The sequence below is a fragment of the Daldinia loculata genome (assembly GCF_022478755.1).
Source record: "Daldinia loculata strain CBS 113971 unplaced genomic scaffold F4817scaffold_47, whole genome shotgun sequence".
Lineage (NCBI taxonomy): Eukaryota > Fungi > Ascomycota > Sordariomycetes > Xylariales > Hypoxylaceae > Daldinia > Daldinia loculata.
The window spans coordinates 115,661-134,256 of record NW_026054901.1 but is presented as its reverse complement, the minus strand read 5'-3'; the positions used below and the strand labels follow the sequence as shown (position 1 = coordinate 134,256).

The 18,596-nt window shown below is 47.1% G+C and overlaps 5 protein-coding genes across 5 annotated transcripts; 3 read left to right on the top strand and 2 right to left on the bottom strand.

Moving 5' to 3' along the window:
* Positions 1-105: 105 nt before the first annotated feature.
* F4817DRAFT_346059 (uncharacterized protein) lies at positions 106-2,853 on the bottom strand. The gene is made up of 5 exons (XM_049304339.1): positions 2,611-2,853; positions 1,921-2,540; positions 1,832-1,863; positions 454-1,779; positions 106-392 (listed from the first exon to the last, which is right to left on the bottom strand). Exons 1-5 carry the CDS (start codon positions 2,691-2,693, stop codon positions 363-365), a joined length of 2,091 nt encoding a protein of 696 aa, XP_049156430.1. The 5' UTR covers positions 2,694-2,853; the 3' UTR covers positions 106-362.
* A 70-nt stretch (positions 2,854-2,923) lies between these two features.
* On the top strand, positions 2,924-4,470 carry F4817DRAFT_346058 (uncharacterized protein). The gene is made up of 2 exons (XM_049304338.1): positions 2,924-4,083; positions 4,138-4,470. The coding sequence occupies exons 1-2, from the start codon at positions 3,188-3,190 to the stop codon at positions 4,247-4,249; spliced, it is 1,008 nt and encodes a 335-aa protein (XP_049156429.1). The 5' UTR covers positions 2,924-3,187; the 3' UTR covers positions 4,250-4,470.
* Positions 4,471-5,206: 736 nt separating this feature from the next.
* Positions 5,207-7,277, top strand: F4817DRAFT_346057 (glucosidase II beta subunit-like protein-domain-containing protein). The gene is made up of 3 exons (XM_049304337.1): positions 5,207-5,407; positions 5,505-6,446; positions 6,505-7,277. The coding sequence occupies exons 1-3, from the start codon at positions 5,314-5,316 to the stop codon at positions 7,146-7,148; spliced, it is 1,680 nt and encodes a 559-aa protein (XP_049156428.1). The 5' UTR covers positions 5,207-5,313; the 3' UTR covers positions 7,149-7,277.
* F4817DRAFT_346056 (DUF602-domain-containing protein) lies at positions 7,278-8,493 on the bottom strand. The gene has a single exon (XM_049304336.1). It carries the CDS (start codon positions 8,223-8,225, stop codon positions 7,377-7,379), a length of 849 nt encoding a protein of 282 aa, XP_049156427.1. The 5' UTR covers positions 8,226-8,493; the 3' UTR covers positions 7,278-7,376.
* A 137-nt stretch (positions 8,494-8,630) lies between these two features.
* Positions 8,631-17,069, top strand: F4817DRAFT_204687 (FAT-domain-containing protein). Its single transcript, XM_049298622.1, has 6 exons — positions 8,631-9,138; positions 9,199-9,266; positions 9,337-10,668; positions 10,819-11,708; positions 11,922-16,409; positions 16,469-17,069. The coding sequence occupies exons 1-6, from the start codon at positions 9,074-9,076 to the stop codon at positions 16,934-16,936; spliced, it is 7,311 nt and encodes a 2,436-aa protein (XP_049156426.1). The 5' UTR covers positions 8,631-9,073; the 3' UTR covers positions 16,937-17,069.
* The last annotated feature ends 1,527 nt before the right edge of the window (positions 17,070-18,596 follow it).

The window sequence follows — 18,596 nt, the reverse complement described above, 5'->3', positions numbered from 1 at the left end:
CTTCGAAATATGTTACTATGTCAGCAATTGGAAGACAACCATGCCTACGTTCAACACTGATAATAAAAAGTGTTATTAAAGAGACTTAAAACTATATTAAATACCTAGGTATGAATGCTGCTAATATTCTTACCTTGATATATAATAACCAATCAAGTCTATAACAGTCCAAATTTATGTATTAATAGCCAGTGACTACAGGAGGTACTCTACTTATAAGAGCTACCACATAAGTGTCTTCACTGATTTGAATCGTTGTAGTATTCACCCCTTACCTGGTCGCAATATTTAGGGAATCTTTATCATGGCATTAAATACTCAGATAGAACCCCTATAGCCCTCTTGTCGCGCATACTCCATGCTCAATATTGCAAATACTGGTCCAGCAGGCTCTATCATCTTGATTAGAAAGCTAGTTGCTATGTTCCGCATCATTCTCGTACAGGTACTTACCCAATCGATACTCTCAGATCCGTCAATCATCTGTGACATAGTAGCCGCGTATGGCAATTCTGAATCGACAACAGGATCCATGACCCCTGACGAAATATTTTCATCCGCGAGGGTAAGGCCGACATCGTTTTGTGCAACCTTCTTGATCATCAAGTCAAGCGCAAGTGCTGCAGTCTGTGCATCTGGTGAAGCTGCTTTGTTAACTGCCCATATCCGTTGAGACTCCTGGAGCGCCCGATACTCTCTACTTGCAAGTTGCTGCGTATCCCTTCTCTCGGTCAAGACTCCGCTTCGAGATCGCATGCGAACGGACAAATCTAAGCAGAGAACCATGGAAGCTAAAAGAAAGTCATGCACTGATAGTGAAAAGAACATCCATCTGTCCTCGTATAATCGACCACCAGGCTCACATGCCTTATGTATATCTATCTGCCGGGAAACGATGTCGAGAGCTGCTTCAACGCATGCGTGCCGTGATTGTTCAAATCTAGGACTTCTTAAATCATAACTGATGTATCGTCGATGAAGTATGATAAGACCTTTCAGGTAGAGGATCTCTATTGTACATCGTTGCCATATGAGACAAGGATGGTCTATAAAAGAACGGTTGACATCCCGTCGCTTCAAAAGTTCTGGAACCATGCTGTAGACTTGGTTCATTTCAGCGTCTAGCTTAATCGTTTCGTCGTAAGCTGGAACTGATATTGATTGTGTATTCGCGACAATCTTTTTGAAGACTCCCATCACACTAGCTTTGACGATAGTGTAAAGCATCAGAGTATTCTCGGAAAGGGGTCTCGATGGTGGTAGTACTGTCATGTCGACATGGAGATCGGAGTATTCTAGATTTCTCGGAACCTCGGTGTCGCAAAATTCGTTTGGTATCATACTTGGGAAGCCCATTTGAAAAGATACCAATGCGTCTATTTGAAATATATTAACCCAAACTCGTCGCCGCATCTCCCCGTCGAAAGGGGAGATGCCGGTCAGGTTACTTGGGTCGCGGTGATAACCCATCCTGAATGCTAACCGGATTGTTGTACCCATTTCGAACCATAAATCAACTGGATTACCTTCGCGGCTGAAAAAGCAGCTTTGGATGTGAAGCATAAACGCCTCGAGCGCATGTGCATTAGCAGTGGCATATCGCCCAAGAACTAGACACTGCACCACTCTCTGTTGTAATATACTTATATGGGGGATTAACCCGTCCGGCTCTCTTATGTTCGATACCTTTCGTAGGCTAACCGAGACACTGAGAACGGAGAAAAGAAGGGCTACCCAGAGCGGCGGTGTTGTTAATGGTGACTCCCAAAATGAAGCGTACTATATTGCCTGTAAGTCATAGCTACATGTATGGCATGAGTAAAAGGCTTACTTCACTTTGAAATTTATCCGGGTGTATAATACCTTAGTTATCGTACAAGTTAGTGGACTAGTTTACATATGTTAAACTTGAGGTCTTACCTAGAACCATGAACCGGGAACCGAAATACCAAGAAAGCAACATGTCGCAGATGGGTTGGGATGGCAATGAGCTTAGAATATCGTCGAGACTCGAAATTTGGTCTGAGTTCAGTAGAAAACTAGCGTCCAATACCACGGGATCTGCAGCGAACCCTTTCTCATTCTGTGACAAGGGCTGATTTGATGCCAATAAGTGCTCTCGAACCTCTTTTATATCGTCCAAGATAGATAGCCAATGGTTAGGATCGATATAGTTCACTTGACCATCCGCGGTTTCCTGAAGGTGGGGAGTCTCAGGGGTAAGGGCATCTTCTCCTGCACTCTGGCTGGTAAAACTCGAATCATGATTTGCGGACTTATTGTAATGTATTGCTGGTGATGTGATATCCTCGACGTCTTTTGTGGCGAGTTCTCTTCTGGTAGTCAGTCCTGGCTGAACCACAGCATCACCCGACAGTAAAGAGGATACCAAATTCTCTAGAGTATTGAGTCTGTCTTTCAAGTCGCGCGGCTTGTTATTACTGGGCTCACTTCGACTAGCATTTGCCGCATAGTTACAAAGTGAGGCCTTATCCCGTCTTATGCAGGAGTCGCATGGTGAACCTCGGTTACACTTCAGCCTACAAGACGCACGTAAGCATATCTTAGGTACCTACGTAGTAATATTAAGGGCACAAGGATATAACATACTTTCTAGTCCGACATGGCTCACAAGAAACAGGTGGCCGGTTTCTTTTTTCCACCTTTCTACGACCGATGTCACTGCTGGCCATGGAAGTATAGATGGGATTAATCTAAAGTTTCGCTTTCCCTATACGGTAATCATAGGAATGTGAAGAGAAGCTTTATCATGTCTAGATGTAAAGATTTCATTCTCACGGCTAAGAAGGAATCAGCAAAGGCAGTGGGGCCGGAGCTTAGAATACAAAAGAGGGTGAAGGGCGCGGAGATATTATCCCCGCTAGCGGACAGAGATGAGGCGTATAAGCCCCGACCCAATGATCAATCAGAATCCTTCGTACATCAACATGTAAGTGACATAGCTAGTGATTATAATACATACTAGACGCTATGGATGAAGGGACATATAAAATCCGTGTAGGTGGAAATTACTGACATGACATAGCCCCTCGAGAGGGTAAGACAAAATGGAATATAAAATAGCTCCTTGGGATGTGATATGTTTCTCATTTAGCTAACTCCTCAACATCAAAGCATTGTAACATTTTAGCAACAAGAAACAACTTCAACAAGCCCTCAAGTTGCCATGTCCGCCTTTTCAGCGCTATACGGAGTTGGCTCCGTCATCTTTTCAAAGATTTTCGTGAAGCTTCCAGTCCCAAGTGGAAATCCCGAGCTTTCTAATCAAACTATTATTGTGACTGGCGCTAATACCGGCCTTGGATTCGAAGCCTGCCTTCACCTATCACGACTTGGTGTTGGGAAACTAATCATGGCCGTACGAACTATAGCCAAGGGCGACGATGCAAGGAAAAAGATACTCGATTCCACTGGTCGACCCGAGTCCTCTATCGAAGTATGGCCCATCGACATGGATAGCTATGATTCGATCAAGTCTTTCGCAAACCGTGCCTCTCAACTTTCTCGCCTTGACGGCGTGTTAGCTAATGCTGGTGTTATGACCGCCAACTTCAGCTTGAGCGAACACAACGAAAAGAATCTCAATGTCAACGTCATCAGCACCTTTTTGCTGTATTTGCTCCTCCTGCCAAAAATGCGCGAATCTGGGCAGAATACAAGACACGTCTGTCGTTATTCGATCCCAAACAGTGCGCTGCACTACGTTGCTCCGCTCGCTGAGCTGGACCCTGACAGTCCCAGCATTATCGACCGGCTGAACGACCCCCAGAAAGCCAATATGGCTGGTAGATATGCTCTGAGCAAGTTACTCGTTCTCTACGCCGTGCGCGAGTTTGCCGAAAGGACCAGTTCTTCTAGAAAGGGGACGTGCATTATCAATACGCCAAATCCAAGCTTCTGCAAGTCTAACTTAGCAAACGAATCCCAAGGAAGTCGTGGCTCTAAGATATTCGAGAAGCTCTTAGCTCGATCTACCGAAGAAGGTAGCCGTGTTCTGGTTCATGGCTTGCTAGCTGGCCAAGAAACCAATGGTCAGTATCTGTCAAACTGTCATGTCGAAGCGTAAGTAGTTCTATACTCTTTTATTATAGTATCTCCGTCTAACAGCTTTCAAAGCCCTGCCTACCACGTCACCGGGAAACGGGGTCAAAAGGTTCAAAAGAAGTTTTTTGGTGAGCTTATGGCTAAACTAGAAGAGATCCAACCTGGTATCTCGTCAAATATTTGATGATTATCATACGCGGCTTTAACTAGGGGTTGTTGTACAGTATACAAATGCGAGATTACCTATCTTAGTAAGAATAGGATATATGTATATTACAGTATTGTTTTATAGATTTTTAAAATAAACGAAAACTTATATTTTCCATAACAGGTAACTATTGATTATAGTCGGCTTTGGCTTATTAACGGGAAGACATAGTAACTATTAGCCAGATGAGATTCTATCGTGGATCTCGATAATGAAAACCAGCAGTATGGGGCAATAAAGACTATCAAGGAGTTAAGGAAAGGAGTTGCTTAGCCACACAACAGCAGCAGCTCATTATAGCAATAAAAACGGGTTCTCATGAGTCTAAGTTGGTCTGCATGATATCTATTTCAATGTTAGTTTTATGTAACAGCCACCTACCCTTTGAATGGCTTCTGGCTCTTACACTGTGTCCTCATTCATATTGTTTGTGTATGCATAGATGGAGGAAGGTAATAGGGATGATGACGATGAGGATTGAATTGTTAAAGGAGAGATGCTTCAACTCTCGAACCCCTATTTTTAAGCAGACTAGCTGGTGTGCTCTTCTCAGCCAAGTTACAAAGTTGAATTAAGATATACAGATTGATCCACTGATGTATCTGTCAAATTTTCTTATAAATAATATGTATTCTTTTTTATGTCCTGGATTTAGTAGAGAAAATATAGCTTTCTCACTTTTAGGTGAGGCATCTTAGGTATACTTAAGGTACTTGGGTACCACTTAGTTGACTTACCAGCTTACCCCAGGGCGCTGGGACATTGACATGTGGCTAATTACATAATGGCGGACAAGGGTTCATTTCCCCCACATAACGTTAGCAGGCATTAGCAGGGAACCCTAAAGCAAGATTGCCAAGCTTTGCCAAGCTTTGCCAGCTGTAGTGGGGACCGAAATGCGAAATGCTGGAGATGCTTTCGTGTTAACTTTTGTATTATTAACTTTTTGTGTTAAACTATAAACTCTTCCCAAGAAGCTTTAAAATTATAATTAACTCCCCATCCATGAATAATTCCTTCCCTCTTCCACCTTCGTGAAGATGCGCCAATCTCAGGCTTTGGTGCTTCTGGGCGTCATAGCTCAAAATGGGTTCGTTACAGCTGGTTCCTTACCACGTGGCGTTGGTCCAGAATGTTAGTTCTCTTATATTTCCTCACCTCTTTAATAATTGTGACTATATAACCTACATGGCGTTGAAAGTCCAATTATACTGACTAATTGATTTCATAGTTGTGAAATTCTACGAAACCAAAGATACCTTCACATGCATAAGCCACCCTTCGATAACTATCCCTGCCTCTCGAGTCAATGACAACTCGTGCGACTGCCCTGATGGCACAGACGAACCTGGCACTGCGGCATGTGCTCTACTAGATCGTCTCTCCCCCGAGCAACCTTTGCCTGCTTCCCTCTCCGGTACTACAAACACCACAAATGCTTTACCCGGTTTTTGGTGTGCCAACGAGGGCCATATCGGCGCATATGTCCCTTTTATGTATGTAAACGATGGTGTCTGCGATTACGATCTCTGCTGTGATGGTAGCGAGGAATACGGAAACGTTGGTGGAGTTAAATGCCAGAACAAGTGTGCTGAAATCGGCAAAGAATGGAGAAGAATAGAAAAGGAGCGGAAAGATAATCTGGAGAGAGCTAATAAGCGCCGGAGGACCATGGCGAAGGAGTCTAAGGAACTCCGCCGCCGGGTTGAGGCCAAGATTGCCAGTCTCACGGATGAAATCAAGGAGCTCGAAGCCAAGCGGGACGAATTGAAAACTAAGCTGGACGAGGTCGAGCGCCAAGAGCGCTTCAAAGTTGTCAAGAATGAAGGGCCTGGAAAGCTTGGTGTACTCGCTGGACTAGCTAAGACGAGAGTCAATGAGCTACGAGATACCTTGAGCAAAGTCATGGGCGAGCGTAATAAGCTCACAGCCAAGGTTCGGGAGTTGGAAAGCATCCTAGCGACGTTCAAGGAGGAATACAACCCCAACTTCAACGACGAAGGTGTCAAGAAGGCCGTTAGAGCTTGGGAAGATTATGCCGCGAAGAAGGCCGGAGAAGCCCAGGAACAGCTCAACGAGAATGATATCACAGAAGTCATGAAGGAGGATAGTGAGGAGTCTGGCATTAACTGGAAGGAATTCGAGGAAGACGAAGCAACTGACACTGATATTCGTACGTTTCTAGCAATGCCCGGGCCTTTTATGTTTGTGCATAAGCTAATTCAATGTAGTATACAGTTTCGAGGCTTATCTCCCTGGCCCGCTTCGTGAATTCCTTCACGACAAGATCAACTCCCTCCGGATATGGCTAATCGAAAATGGCATGTTGGCTGATACGGGTTCTGAGAAGAGCGAGTCTCGTCTCGTTAGGGCTGCTAGGGAGGCCCACGACTCCGTCGCCAATGATGTCAACGCTAAGAGACGGACGCTAGAAGAGCAACAGCAGGACCTATCGAAGGACTACGGCCAAGACGATATCTTCCGGTATCTGAAGGGCAAGTGCATTACAACTGAGGCCGGCGAGTACGAGTACGAACTATGCTGGATGGACAAGACGAGCCAGAAGAGCAAGAAGGGAGGAGGAAAGACCACTATGGGTAACTTCGACAGGTTCGACTTTGACGAGGCGGACGAGGAAGAGCGTCATGACGGCAAGGGCCTAGGTCGGGGCAAGCGTGTGGTTTTAAAGTACGAAAACGGCCAGGGCTGCTGGAATGGCCCCAACCGCAAGACGGATGTTTGGCTTGCCTGTGCTGAGACCGAAGAGTTATGGCGGGTTAGCGAGTTGGAGAAGTGTGTTTACAAAATGGAAGTGGGCACACCCGCTGTCTGCGAAGAGACAGTAGAGCCTGGCCATGCCAAGGACGAATTGTGATGTGGTCCTTGTACCTATAAGTTAGCGTTTTAGAATCAATTCCTTGGAGGCATCTACTGAAAATTAGAAAAGAATTTATGATATACGATCAGCTCAGTCCCGAGAAAGGACCCTTAAAACCAACGAGATACGAATAGAATCACTAATATGCAAAGTTATTAACCTCCTTTATAGCTTGTGGTATTAGTCGACTACACGTTAATTCCCTTGGGTATCTATCTCGGCACGTCATCTCACAGCCTCACTCCTCTTATATCCATCCGCTATCTTCCTCCGCTTGGCCCTTTCTTCTTGCTCGGCTAGCACTTTGGCCGTGAGAGACGCAGTCATGGGGTTATTTATCCGACTTGCGATGCCATTCTTATCCTCCTTACTCTTATCCGTCTTGCCGGTATCTTTCTCTTTCTGGTCGCTACTCATTTTATTCTCCTTCGCATCATCGGCCTTGCGCTTCTTCTTGCCGGAACTCTTATCCTTCTTTAAGCTATGCGTTAAACCCAACGCCCTTAGATCGTCAACTCTTTTAGCCAGCTTCTCTACTTCGGCCTCGTCCGTTGGTAATATAGGTATGACGTCTCGCTTCTCGAAAGATGAGCTACACTCGGGACATTGCTTCTCGGTGTCGGAGATCTCTTTCATAGTCACCTCCGCGAAGACGTGGCCGCACGGGACAATATACACGCTCTTGGTGGCGGCACCTAGCTCCTTCATGCTGACGGGGCAGGCTGCGAACTCCTGTCCCTTCTCGTCCTTCTTTGTTGTAATCTTGAGTTTCATAACGTCTTTCAGGCTCTTTATTCCTGTGCGAGAAAACTCAGACTCTTGAGTCTCTGATACGGGCGTCTCGGAAGATGAGGGCATCAAACATTGTAGCACAGATTCGTAGTTGTAGAGTCGCCCCCGCCAGTCTGACACCGTGTTGGAGAAATCGAGTGGCGCGTCGGATAAGGGGCACATCGTCCAGGCATGTGTTAAGGATTCTAAGGCCGTGGCTTTCAATTCGGAGGCGGTCGGCAGCCGGGCGGCTTCTCTTACAAGCTCGCGCCGCTTGGGGATAGAGCCGCCATCGTTTCCCATGGTGAAGAATGTGGTATACGATTATAGGACAGTATTATATGGGATGGGAGTTTGCTCGACCTGCAAGTGAAAGAAGAGTAAGGCTATGCGAGGATTGAAATATTCGAGTAATTAAAAGAGTGAATTGCAGGATAAGTTTTTGAGTAGTTGAAGGAAGGAAAGAAGGCTATCGCATGATTTTAGAAGATGTATGTTGTTATGCGACCAGCGCGATAAGAAGTGTCAGTGGCGTTCTTGATTGAGGTACATGGGAGAACATGTAGTCATTATCTTAAGCACTATCGATAAGATAAATAAAGCTTAGCGGTAAGTACATGCCCTAATTACCTAAGGTACTAAGGCAAGCGCCTTGGAAGTGCATTTAGTGAGTTAATAGCGCTGAATTGTAAGTTCTAGTGTACTAAACTTTGGATTTTCCACATAAATCGCACAGTGCACTTAACCGATAAGAACTATTTACATCTTTAATGTTAGTATTAGGTCACCGGTAGTTCGGTATAGGTACTGTACCTACATAGGTACCTTGACCTTGTACAGCTCTCTCTCTCTCCTGTGTTACCTTTTCGTCACGAGCTTGAATACACCCCATCAAGCAAAAGGTGAAGGCGTGTAGATACCCTCCAACAACAACGACAACCTTCACATAACGTTTTATTCTTCTTCCTCTTCCATCCCCTTTTTTTCATCGGCGCCAAGCTAGTTTTCTTCCAACAGGTCCTTGCGATTGGATGTCGCAGTGGTTCTGGTAGTACCCTTGATCTTGATGCATTTCGAAGTTAATTCCTGAAGCTGTTCTCGACGCGGCTGAAGGGCAACGAGGCCGGTATCCCCTCCAGCCGCCGCCTATCATGGCGCAACAACAGCAGCTGGCCCTGGAGGCCCTTGATACCATTACCAGGGATCTAAAATCAAGGTGCGACTCTTCCTTCTGCTAAACCCCGCTGTTCCAACTAATTATTGCGGTTCCGAATAGGGCTGGAGATGAAGTAAGAAAGCGGGCGGCTGCTCAACTGAGAGATTTGGTCGCTGTTTGCTTCAGAGGTGTGTATTTCACGATTCTTGTCTGCGCTACCGGGAAATACGTACGTGAGCTGACCACGATTCAACGCAGACTTCCCAACAGAACAATTCCATGTATTCTATAATTCCGTTAATAATAAGATCACGACCTTGATGCTCCATGGTAACGACTCCTCTGAACGTCTGGGTGGTGTCTATGCCCTTGACGCGCTAGTCGACTTCGAAGGCGTCGACGTCACTGCCAAATACACCCGATTCACGGCAAACCTCAAGACTATCCTAAGAGGAAAGGATATCGTACCTATGCAGCCCGCAGCAATCGCTCTTGGAAAGCTCTGTCGACCTGGGGGATCGCTGATATCTGAGTTGGTCGAATCTGAGGTCAAGACCGCTCTTGAATGGCTCCAATCGGACAGGGTGGAGGAAAAGAGATATAGTGCTGTCCTGGTCCTCCGCGAGCTGGCCCGGAATGCGCCCACCTTAATGTACACCTACGTTGGGCTCATCTTCGACTTAATATGGGTTGGTCTTCGTGACCAGCGCCAACTAATCCGCGCGACATCTGCAGAGACGGTTAGTGCCTGTTTCCACATTATTCGAGAGCGAGACCAGGAGATGAAGCAGGCGTGGATGACCAAGATGTACAATGAAACCATCACCGGCCTCAGGACAAACACTGTTGAATACATCCATGCATCCCTCCTAGTTCTTAAGGAGCTTCTTGAGCAGGGAGGCATGTATATGCAGGAGCACTATCAGGAGGCGTGCGAGATCGTCTTCCGTAACAAAGATCATCGCGACGTAACTATCCGTAAGACGGTAGTCCTACTCATCCCAGACCTCGCCAATTATTCCCCAGCCGATTTTGCCCATACCTATCTTCACAAGTTCATGCTTTATCTATCCGGCATGCTCAAGAAAGATAAAGAGCGGAATGACGCTTTCTTGGCTATCGGAAATATTGCCAACTCGGTGAAGAGCGCCATCGCTCCATATCTTGACAGTGTTCTTATTTATGTCCGAGATGGCCTCAGCATTCAATCTAGAAAACGGGGGTCTGTTGATCCTGTTTTCGATTGTATTAGCAGACTCGCCGTTGCGGTCGGCCAGACTCTTAGCAAATACATGGAAGCGCTCCTGGATCCCATATTTGCGTGCGAGCTTACTCCGAAACTCACACAGGCCTTAGTTGATATGGCATTTTATATACCGCCTGTGAAAGCTACCATCCAGGAGAGGCTCCTTGATATGCTAAGTAAAGTCTTGTGTGGAGAACCCTTCAAACCCCTTGGAGCTCCTACTCCGAATACGCTTTCGTCCGTCCCTATCATACCTAAAGATGCGAAGGATCCGCAAGCTTACGAACACCGGAAGGCTGAGGTGAAGCTGGCTTTGAATACATTAGGAAGCTTTGACTTCTCAGGTAATAATCCTATTCTATCCTATCCTATCCTACTACCCTAAATCCTTGGCTATCGCACGAGCTCGGTCCAATTATTGGCTCAACTACCCCTTTTACCTACTACGAGCAAGATTCGGTCTTAGGAACGCCAGATGCTAACGGTATATGGAGGTCACATTTTAAATGAATTCGTCCGCGACGTTGCCATCAAATACGTCGAAGACGACGATCCCGAGATCCGCGAAGCCGCCGCCCTCACTTGCTGCCAACTCTATGTTCGAGATCCGATCGTGAATCAGACAAGTTACCACGCGCTGCAGGTTGTCGGTGATGTTATTGAGAAGCTACTAACTGTAGGTGTATCCGATCCGGAACCGAATATACGGCGGACTGTACTTGCGGCCCTTGACGAGCGGTTCGATCCCCACCTATCAAAAGCCGAAAACATCCGGACGTTATTCTTCGCGCTCAATGATGAAGTGTTCGAAATCAGGGAAGTGGCAATCTCAATCATAGGCCGGCTGGCACGATTTAATCCAGCTTATGTGATTCCCTCTCTGCGGAAGACACTGATACAGATGCTTACCGAGCTCGAGTTTTCGGATGCCCCACGCAACAAGGAAGAAAGCGCAAAACTCCTCAGCCACTTGGTGCAGAACGCCCAAGGATTAATCAAGCCGTATGTCGAGCCCATGATTTCGGTACTCCTTCCGAAGGCTAGCGACTCGAACCATGCCGTTGCAGCCACTATTCTCAAGGCAATCGGCGAGCTTGCGACGGTAGGAGGAGAAGACATGCTTCCCTATAAGGATAAGCTTATGCCGATCATTATCGCTGCGCTGAAAGACCACGCCTCTAACGTTAAGCGAGCAGCCGCCTTGCACACTCTTGGTCAGCTTGCCAGTAATTCTGGCTACGTTATCGACCCTTACCTCGAGTACCCCGAGCTCCTGGACCTACTTCAGCACATCATTCGCGCCGAGCCCCAGCGTGGGCCTCTACGACAGGGGACGATTAAGCTGATGGGAATTTTGGGCGCGCTGGATCCTTACAGATATCAGGTACAGAATCCCCAAGATGACCATACCTGGCGGCGTGTCCATGGATTAAAGAAATACGCGGGTGAGACTGGAAGTCCTCTCACCCTGGACCAGGACCCCGTTGCTAAAGTGAAGCATCAGGGAAATTTCATTAAGCCCCTTAACAGAACCCCAAAGCCTTCCCGGGAGAAATCACATTTGTATAAACAGAAGGCTAACCAGAACGACGAACAGCAAGTAGAAGAGCGTGCTCCCGATGCCAAACGGCGCGTCGAGACCAACAGGATGACCGATATCTCGCTCATGATGACAGGGCTAACACCCTCTAATAAGGAGTATTATCCTACCGTCGTAATCAACGCCCTACTAAACATTTTAAAAGACAATTCACTCGCCCCACACCATGCCGCGGTTATCGAAGCCATCATGAATATCTTTCGCACACTCGGGCTAGAGTGCGTCCAATTCCTAGACCGTATCATTCCGGCATTTTTAGAAGTTATCAAGGATTGCCCGCAGAATCGTCTCGAATCATATTTTAACCAGTTGGCCACACTGGTTAGTATTGTACGACAGCATATTAGGAATTACCTACCGCAGATTATTGACACGCTCCATAATTACTGGGATACATCGCCCTCACTCCAAGCTACAATATTATCACTTGTTGAGGCCATCTCGAGATCCTTGGAGGGAGAGTTCAAGATCTATCTCGCAGGCCTCCTCCCTGCGATGCTTGGCGTCCTAGAGAAGGATGCGACGACTAAGCGGATTCCTTCTGAGAAAGTTCTACATGCTTTCCTGGTGTTTGGCTCTAGCAGCGAAGAATATATGCATCTAATCATCCCCGTAGTCGTGCGGACGTTCGAGAAGCAGGGCCAGCCAACATTCTTGAGGAAGTCGGCCATCGAGACCATTGGCAAGATCTCTCGCCAGGTCAACCTAAACGACTACGCCGCAAAAATCATCCATCCACTAACTAGGGTTCTTGCTAGTGGAGAATCTTCCCTACGCGTAGCAGCGCTGGATACTCTTTGTGCATTAATTCAACAGCTCGGGCGAGATTACCTACACTTCATGGGCACCGTCAACAAAGTTCTGCAAGCCAGCCAGATCCAACATCAAAATTACGAGCTTCTCGTCAGCAAGCTACAGAAAGGAGAGGCTCTGCCGCAAGATCTGAGTTCGGAGACGCGGTTCATTGACCAGTCAGACGAGCCATCTTTCGCTGACCTTGGCAACAAGAAACTCGAGATGAACGCGATTCACTTGAAGGCCGCCTGGGATACCAAAGGCAAGTCTACTAAGGAAGACTGGCAAGAATGGCTCCGACGCTTCAGCACAACTCTCCTTACAGAGTCGCCAAATCATGCCCTGCGTGCCTGTGCTATTTTGGGTAGTGTGCATCTTCCCCTTGCCCGTGAGTTATTTAATTCGGCTTTTGTCTCATGTTGGAGCGAGCTCTACGAGCAGTTCCAGGACGAGCTCATCCAAAATATCGAGAATGCCATACGATCCCAGAACGTGCCGCCAGACCTGCTTGGGCTCCTACTCAACTTGGCCGAATTCATGGAGCATGACGACAAAGCCTTGCCTATTGATATTAGGGTTCTTGGTAGGGAGGCCGGCCGCTGTCATGCATACGCGAAAGCCCTCCATTACAAGGAATTAGAGTTCCTACAGGACCAGAGCGGACCAGCTGTTGAAGCCTTGATCGTCATAAACAATCAGCTCCAGCAGTACGACGCCGCAATCGGCATTCTTCGCAAGGCGCAGCTTTATAAAGACGGCATCCAGCTCAGAGAAACCTGGTTCGAGAAGTTGGAACGATGGGAAGAAGCCTTGCAATTTTACAACCAGAGGGAGGCGGAGATGCCGAGAGATCAAGCGGTTCCGCTCGAAATCGTCATGGGCAAGATGCGCTGCTTGCATGCTCTTGGAGAGTGGGATGCCCTGGCCAGCTTAACCAGCAATACGTGGGCGAACTCAGCGCCCGAGATCCAAAGGCGTATTGCACCACTCGCAACCGCGGCCGCTTGGGGTCTGGGTAAATGGGACTCGATGGACAATTATCTACAGTCCATGAAGCGAAACTCACCCGACCGCTCATTCTTCGGTGCAATACTAGCGTTGCATCGCAACCAGTTCCGAGAAGCCGCCGCCTGTATCCAACAGACGCGAGAGGGTCTCGATACGGAACTGAGCGCGCTCGTGAGCGAGTCCTACAACCGTGCGTACCAAGTGATTGTCCGAGTACAGATGCTTGCAGAACTCGAGGAGATCATCGTCTATAAACAGGCTGATGAGAGGAAGAAGGCTACGATGCGACGCACGTGGGAGAGCCGTCTGAAAGGATGTCAAAGGAACGTTGAGGTATGGCAGCGCATGCTAAGACTCCGCGGCTTGGTTATTAGCCCCGCGGAGAATATGCACATGTGGATTAAATTTGCAAACCTGTGTCGAAAATCCGGAAGGATGGGTTTGGCGGAGAAGTCGCTCAAACAACTCATCGGCACCGACCACCCCCTTGAGACGATAATACCCTACTGGAGCCAGAACAGCCCGCCTCAGCAAGGCACGCCCGCGAGGATTCCCCCACAAGTTGTCTACGCCGTCTTGAAATTCTATTGGGAGTACGGACAACAGGCGAAGCTACGCCAAACAGGCCACCCTGAGAAGACCCTATTCTGCCTGAAGAAGTTCACGGCTGATTCTGCCCAGAGCCTTGAGATGGCCAGAGCGTCGATACAAGCCGCGCCCAATGGAGTAGACCCGACGAGCGACTACGGCTATCATAATGGTGCAGACGCGGGTGTGCCTAGCTCTAGAACGCAAAAGCTAATTCAAGACCAAACGGTGCTTCTTGCAAAATGCTTCCTAAAGCAGGGAGAGTGGCAAGTCTCCTTGAACAAACACGATTGGCAGCACCATAATGTTCAGGACATCTTAACTTCCTACTCAAAAGCCACGCAATATAATCCGAAATGGTACAAGGCGTGGCACGCGTGGGCTTTAGCCAACTTCGAAATCGTCCAGGCTCTCACACCTCCGGCCGATAGGAACGTCCCGAGGCCAGATTCAACTATCATCATCAACCACGTCGTCCCTGCCGTGCAGGGTTTCTTCAAGTCTATCGCGTTATCATCTGGAAGTGCCCTTCAGGATACCCTACGCCTCCTCACTTTGTGGTTTGCGCACGGTGGCAGCAGCGAAGTCAACGCAGCCGTTACTCAAGGCTTCGGGACCGTCAGCGTCGATACATGGCTAGAGGTAATTCCACAACTCATCGCCCGGATCAATCAGCCTAACACGCGAGTGCGCCAATCTATTCACAATCTACTCGCCGATGTCGGACGCAATCACCCTCAAGCCTTGGTATATCCTCTAACCGTAGCGATGAAGTCGGCCCAGAGCTCCAGAAGATCAAAGTCGGCGGCGCTGATTATGGATAGCATGCGTGCACACAGCGCTAAGCTTGTGGAACAGGCTGACACCGTCAGCCACGAGCTTATCCGTGTCGCGGTACTATGGCACGAGCTTTGGCACGAAGGGCTCGAAGAGGCTTCTCGGTTGTACTTTGGAGATCACAACATCGAAGGCATGTTCGCTACTCTTGGACCATTACATGAGCTACTGGAGCGAGGGCCGGAGACCCTGCGCGAGATTAGTTTCGCGCAGACCTTCGGTCGAGACCTCACCGAAGCTCGGGAGTGGTGCCGCCAGTACGAGTCTAGTCACGATGTGAACGACCTCAATCAGGCGTGGGATCTATACTACCAAGTGTTCCGTCGGATTGGGAGACAACTACCGCAGATGTCGTCTCTGGAGCTTGCATATTGTTCTCCAAAACTGTTAGCAGCCAAGAATCTCGATCTGGCAGTTCCCGGTCAATACAAGAGTGGCGCCCCCATCGTTCGCATCCTCTCATTCGACACAACCTTCAGCGTGATCAACTCCAAGCAGCGACCAAGAAAGTTGAACATCAACGGCAGCGATGGAATCCAGTATTCCTTCTTATTAAAGGGACATGAGGATATTCGGCAAGACGAACGTGTCATGCAGCTATTCGGTCTGTGCAACACTCTGCTCGCTAACGACTCAGAGTGCTACAAACGCCATCTTAGCATTCAACAATATCCGGCAATACCCCTCAGCCAGAATTCGGGACTTCTCGGCTGGGTGCCAAACAGCGACACATTGCATGTGCTGATTCGCGAGTATCGTGAAAGCCGAAAGATTCTCCTTAATATAGAGCACCGTATCATGTTACAGATGGCACCGGACTACGACAACCTTACTCTCATGCAAAAGGTTGAAGTCTTTGGTTACGCGCTAGACAACACCACTGGCCAGGATCTATACCGCGTCTTATGGCTAAAGAGTAAGAGCTCTGAGGCCTGGCTAGAAAGGCGTACGAACTATACACGCAGTCTAGGTGTCATGAGCATGGTTGGCTACATTCTCGGTCTCGGCGACAGGCATCCGAGCAACTTAATGCTCGACCGCATTACTGGCAAGATTATCCATATCGACTTCGGTGACTGTTTCGAAGTTGCCATGAAGCGAGATAAATATCCCGAGCGAGTCCCGTTCCGTCTTACTAGAATGCTCACATACGCGATGGAAGTTAGCAACATTGAGGGTAGCTTCCGGATTACGTGTGAGCATGTCATGCGCGTTCTTAGGGAGAATAAAGAAAGTGTTATGGCCGTCCTGGAAGCCGTAAGTGATTGTCATTACTATTAGAAGTTATATTCATACTAACGCTAGGTCATTTATAGTTTATCCACGATCCGTTGCTGACCTGGCGTCTCACTAACGCCGCCTCTCCTGTTGGCCCCAACTTCCGTTCCGAACGCGAATCATCCTTAGGTGCTGGTGCTCAGCGAGCCCGTAGACCGAGTATCCTAGATTCCGAGCACCCGCCTTCCGAATTCCTCGCTGCACAGCAAGCAGCCGGTGCCGTTGATTCGGCCCATCCCGGTGGTCCACTCGCTTCTCGCGCCAGGGCACGCACGAACTCAAGTCTGATTAATGGTACAGGCCAGATGCTTGACGGCGAGATGGCCGAGATACAAAACGCTCGCGCGGTCGAAGTGCTAGACCGCGTGAACCAGAAGCTGACTGGTCGGGATTTCAAGCCGACCGACGAGTTGGATATCTTAACACAGGTGAACAAGTTGATCATGGAAGCAACTAAACTCGAGAACCTCTGTCAGCATTATATTGGTTGGTGTTCGTTCTGGTGAACGCACCGCATCTGCCCACGTTGGCTATATCTGTACCGAAAGGGAGTTTTGTAAACTAGTAGATGGGTAGATTTGGTACGGAGTTGGTACGGGATGACAATCATGAGCGGCGATGCAAGGTAGAGCAATTTGCTAGGGCACGTACATGCCTCGTTCATATTAGCAACTTTACCATAATGATATACCTAGTATTTAGGCATTCTGTGACATTAGACTTGTAAGTCTTCTCACGTCTGACTACCTAGGTCTCTATGGGATCATAGACCTATTTTCTTGGCTCTATGGCCCTTTTGAATAAACCTTGTGGTGTCGAATCTAAGGTAGATAAAAGAATCATACCAATTATCAAGTATTCTCTTTTAATGAAACGTCTACAAGTCTTAGATATAAACGATTGTGATATATAAAGATAGAAAGGGATATATGCTTCTAAATATGTTGTAATAGGATAAGTGTTTACGATAAACCAAGTCTTTAAGGTAGGTCGGTTTATTAATACCAAATGAGTTCTCGCATATAAAGGCAGCAGTTTTTCCTGGAGTGATATTTGTTCTTTCATCGAAATATTTCAGTTAATGTTTTTTTACTTCTTATGCTATCTCACAACTTATTTGTTAGGCCTTTTTAACCATCAACTACAATCAGATATGCCAAGCCTCCGAGTGAACTGCGGATTATTTTCACTTTAACCCCAACTATTAAATACTTATTTAAGGGGTTACATATTCGAAAGGGGCATGTGTTTATGTTTTCACATGCAAGATATATTGTATCTACGTTTAATTTTTCATCCGGGAATGTTAATTTCAGAAAAATATTTTTAATAATACTTGGGGAGAAAAGGACGATATAGGGCAATGCCGAGATATATAAAGTTACTACAAAACTAAAATAAGGCTCCGTTACGCCACCTAATAAACAAGCCTATCACTGACAATCTATGCATGAGTAACTTTCTTAAAGTCTTCGCGGAACAGCAATTATTTCATTACTTCCGTACTCGTATTGTGATAGATCTCATCTTCGGGTAAGTGTACCTACTAGCCCCTGTTTTGCCACCTTAAACATGCTATAACCCTTTTTTATCCAGGAAAGACGTACATATTCCTTACCAAACCAGCATATCACGGCTGCAGTAAAGATGAGCGTGGGGGTAAGCAGTGGTAATGAGTCACATCTAGGAAGCAGTGTGCCGGGACGTTTAGAACTTGCATAAAGCACTCGATATTATTGGGGGATATCCTGTAAAGCAGGTTGTGTTGGTTATTGTCTGCAAAGCCACTTGGTTTGCTTTTTGGCTTATTATTGCATACTTGAGTACTTACACGAGGAGGTACTTGATGTATGCGTATGTATGTACCCGGGTATGGTTACATTAAATGATATCGTGCTTCATTAAGAGGTATGCATTGGAACATGCTGGTATAAAGTCCCAATGCCAGCGATAAACCAATGATATCTCATTCCGAGGATTATCGGGATGCCGAGTTTTAAATATTCGGGTTATTACTTTAAGTTATTGTTTTTAATATTACAAATACTTAAGTTATTTCCCCACTTATTAATTTATTAAAAAAGCGTTTAAGCCGCCGAGTTTTATACCTATTGTCAAATTGGTTTTATATTACAAATTACGAAAGTGCGATGTTGGTTTTTAAAA

Bases quoted from the DNA above. Each gene is read 5' to 3' on its own strand.
- F4817DRAFT_346059 (XM_049304339.1), bottom strand. From the start codon at position 2,693: ATGGCCAGCAGTGACATCGGTCGTAGAAAGGTGGAAAAAAGAAACCGG. The intron at 1,864-1,920 runs GTAAGACCTCAA...ACGATAACTAAG, and splicing joins TTCCCGGTTCATGGTTCTAG to GTATTATACACCCGGATAAA. The intron at 393-453 runs GTAAGTACCTGT...TCAAGATGATAG, and splicing joins GATCTGAGAGTATCGATTGG to AGCCTGCTGGACCAGTATTT.
- F4817DRAFT_346058 (XM_049304338.1), top strand. From the start codon at position 3,188: ATGTCCGCCTTTTCAGCGCTATACGGAGTTGGCTCCGTCATCTTTTCA. The intron at 4,084-4,137 runs GTAAGTAGTTCT...CAGCTTTCAAAG, and splicing joins TCAAACTGTCATGTCGAAGC to CCCTGCCTACCACGTCACCG.
- F4817DRAFT_346057 (XM_049304337.1), top strand. From the start codon at position 5,314: ATGCGCCAATCTCAGGCTTTGGTGCTTCTGGGCGTCATAGCTCAAAAT. The intron at 5,408-5,504 runs GTTAGTTCTCTT...TTGATTTCATAG, and splicing joins ACGTGGCGTTGGTCCAGAAT to TTGTGAAATTCTACGAAACC. The intron at 6,447-6,504 runs GTACGTTTCTAG...AATTCAATGTAG, and splicing joins AGCAACTGACACTGATATTC to TATACAGTTTCGAGGCTTAT.
- F4817DRAFT_346056 (XM_049304336.1), bottom strand. From the start codon at position 8,225: ATGGGAAACGATGGCGGCTCTATCCCCAAGCGGCGCGAGCTTGTAAGA.
- F4817DRAFT_204687 (XM_049298622.1), top strand. From the start codon at position 9,074: ATGGCGCAACAACAGCAGCTGGCCCTGGAGGCCCTTGATACCATTACC. The intron at 9,139-9,198 runs GTGCGACTCTTC...GGTTCCGAATAG, and splicing joins ACCAGGGATCTAAAATCAAG to GGCTGGAGATGAAGTAAGAA. The intron at 16,410-16,468 runs GTAAGTGATTGT...GGTCATTTATAG, and splicing joins TTATGGCCGTCCTGGAAGCC to TTTATCCACGATCCGTTGCT.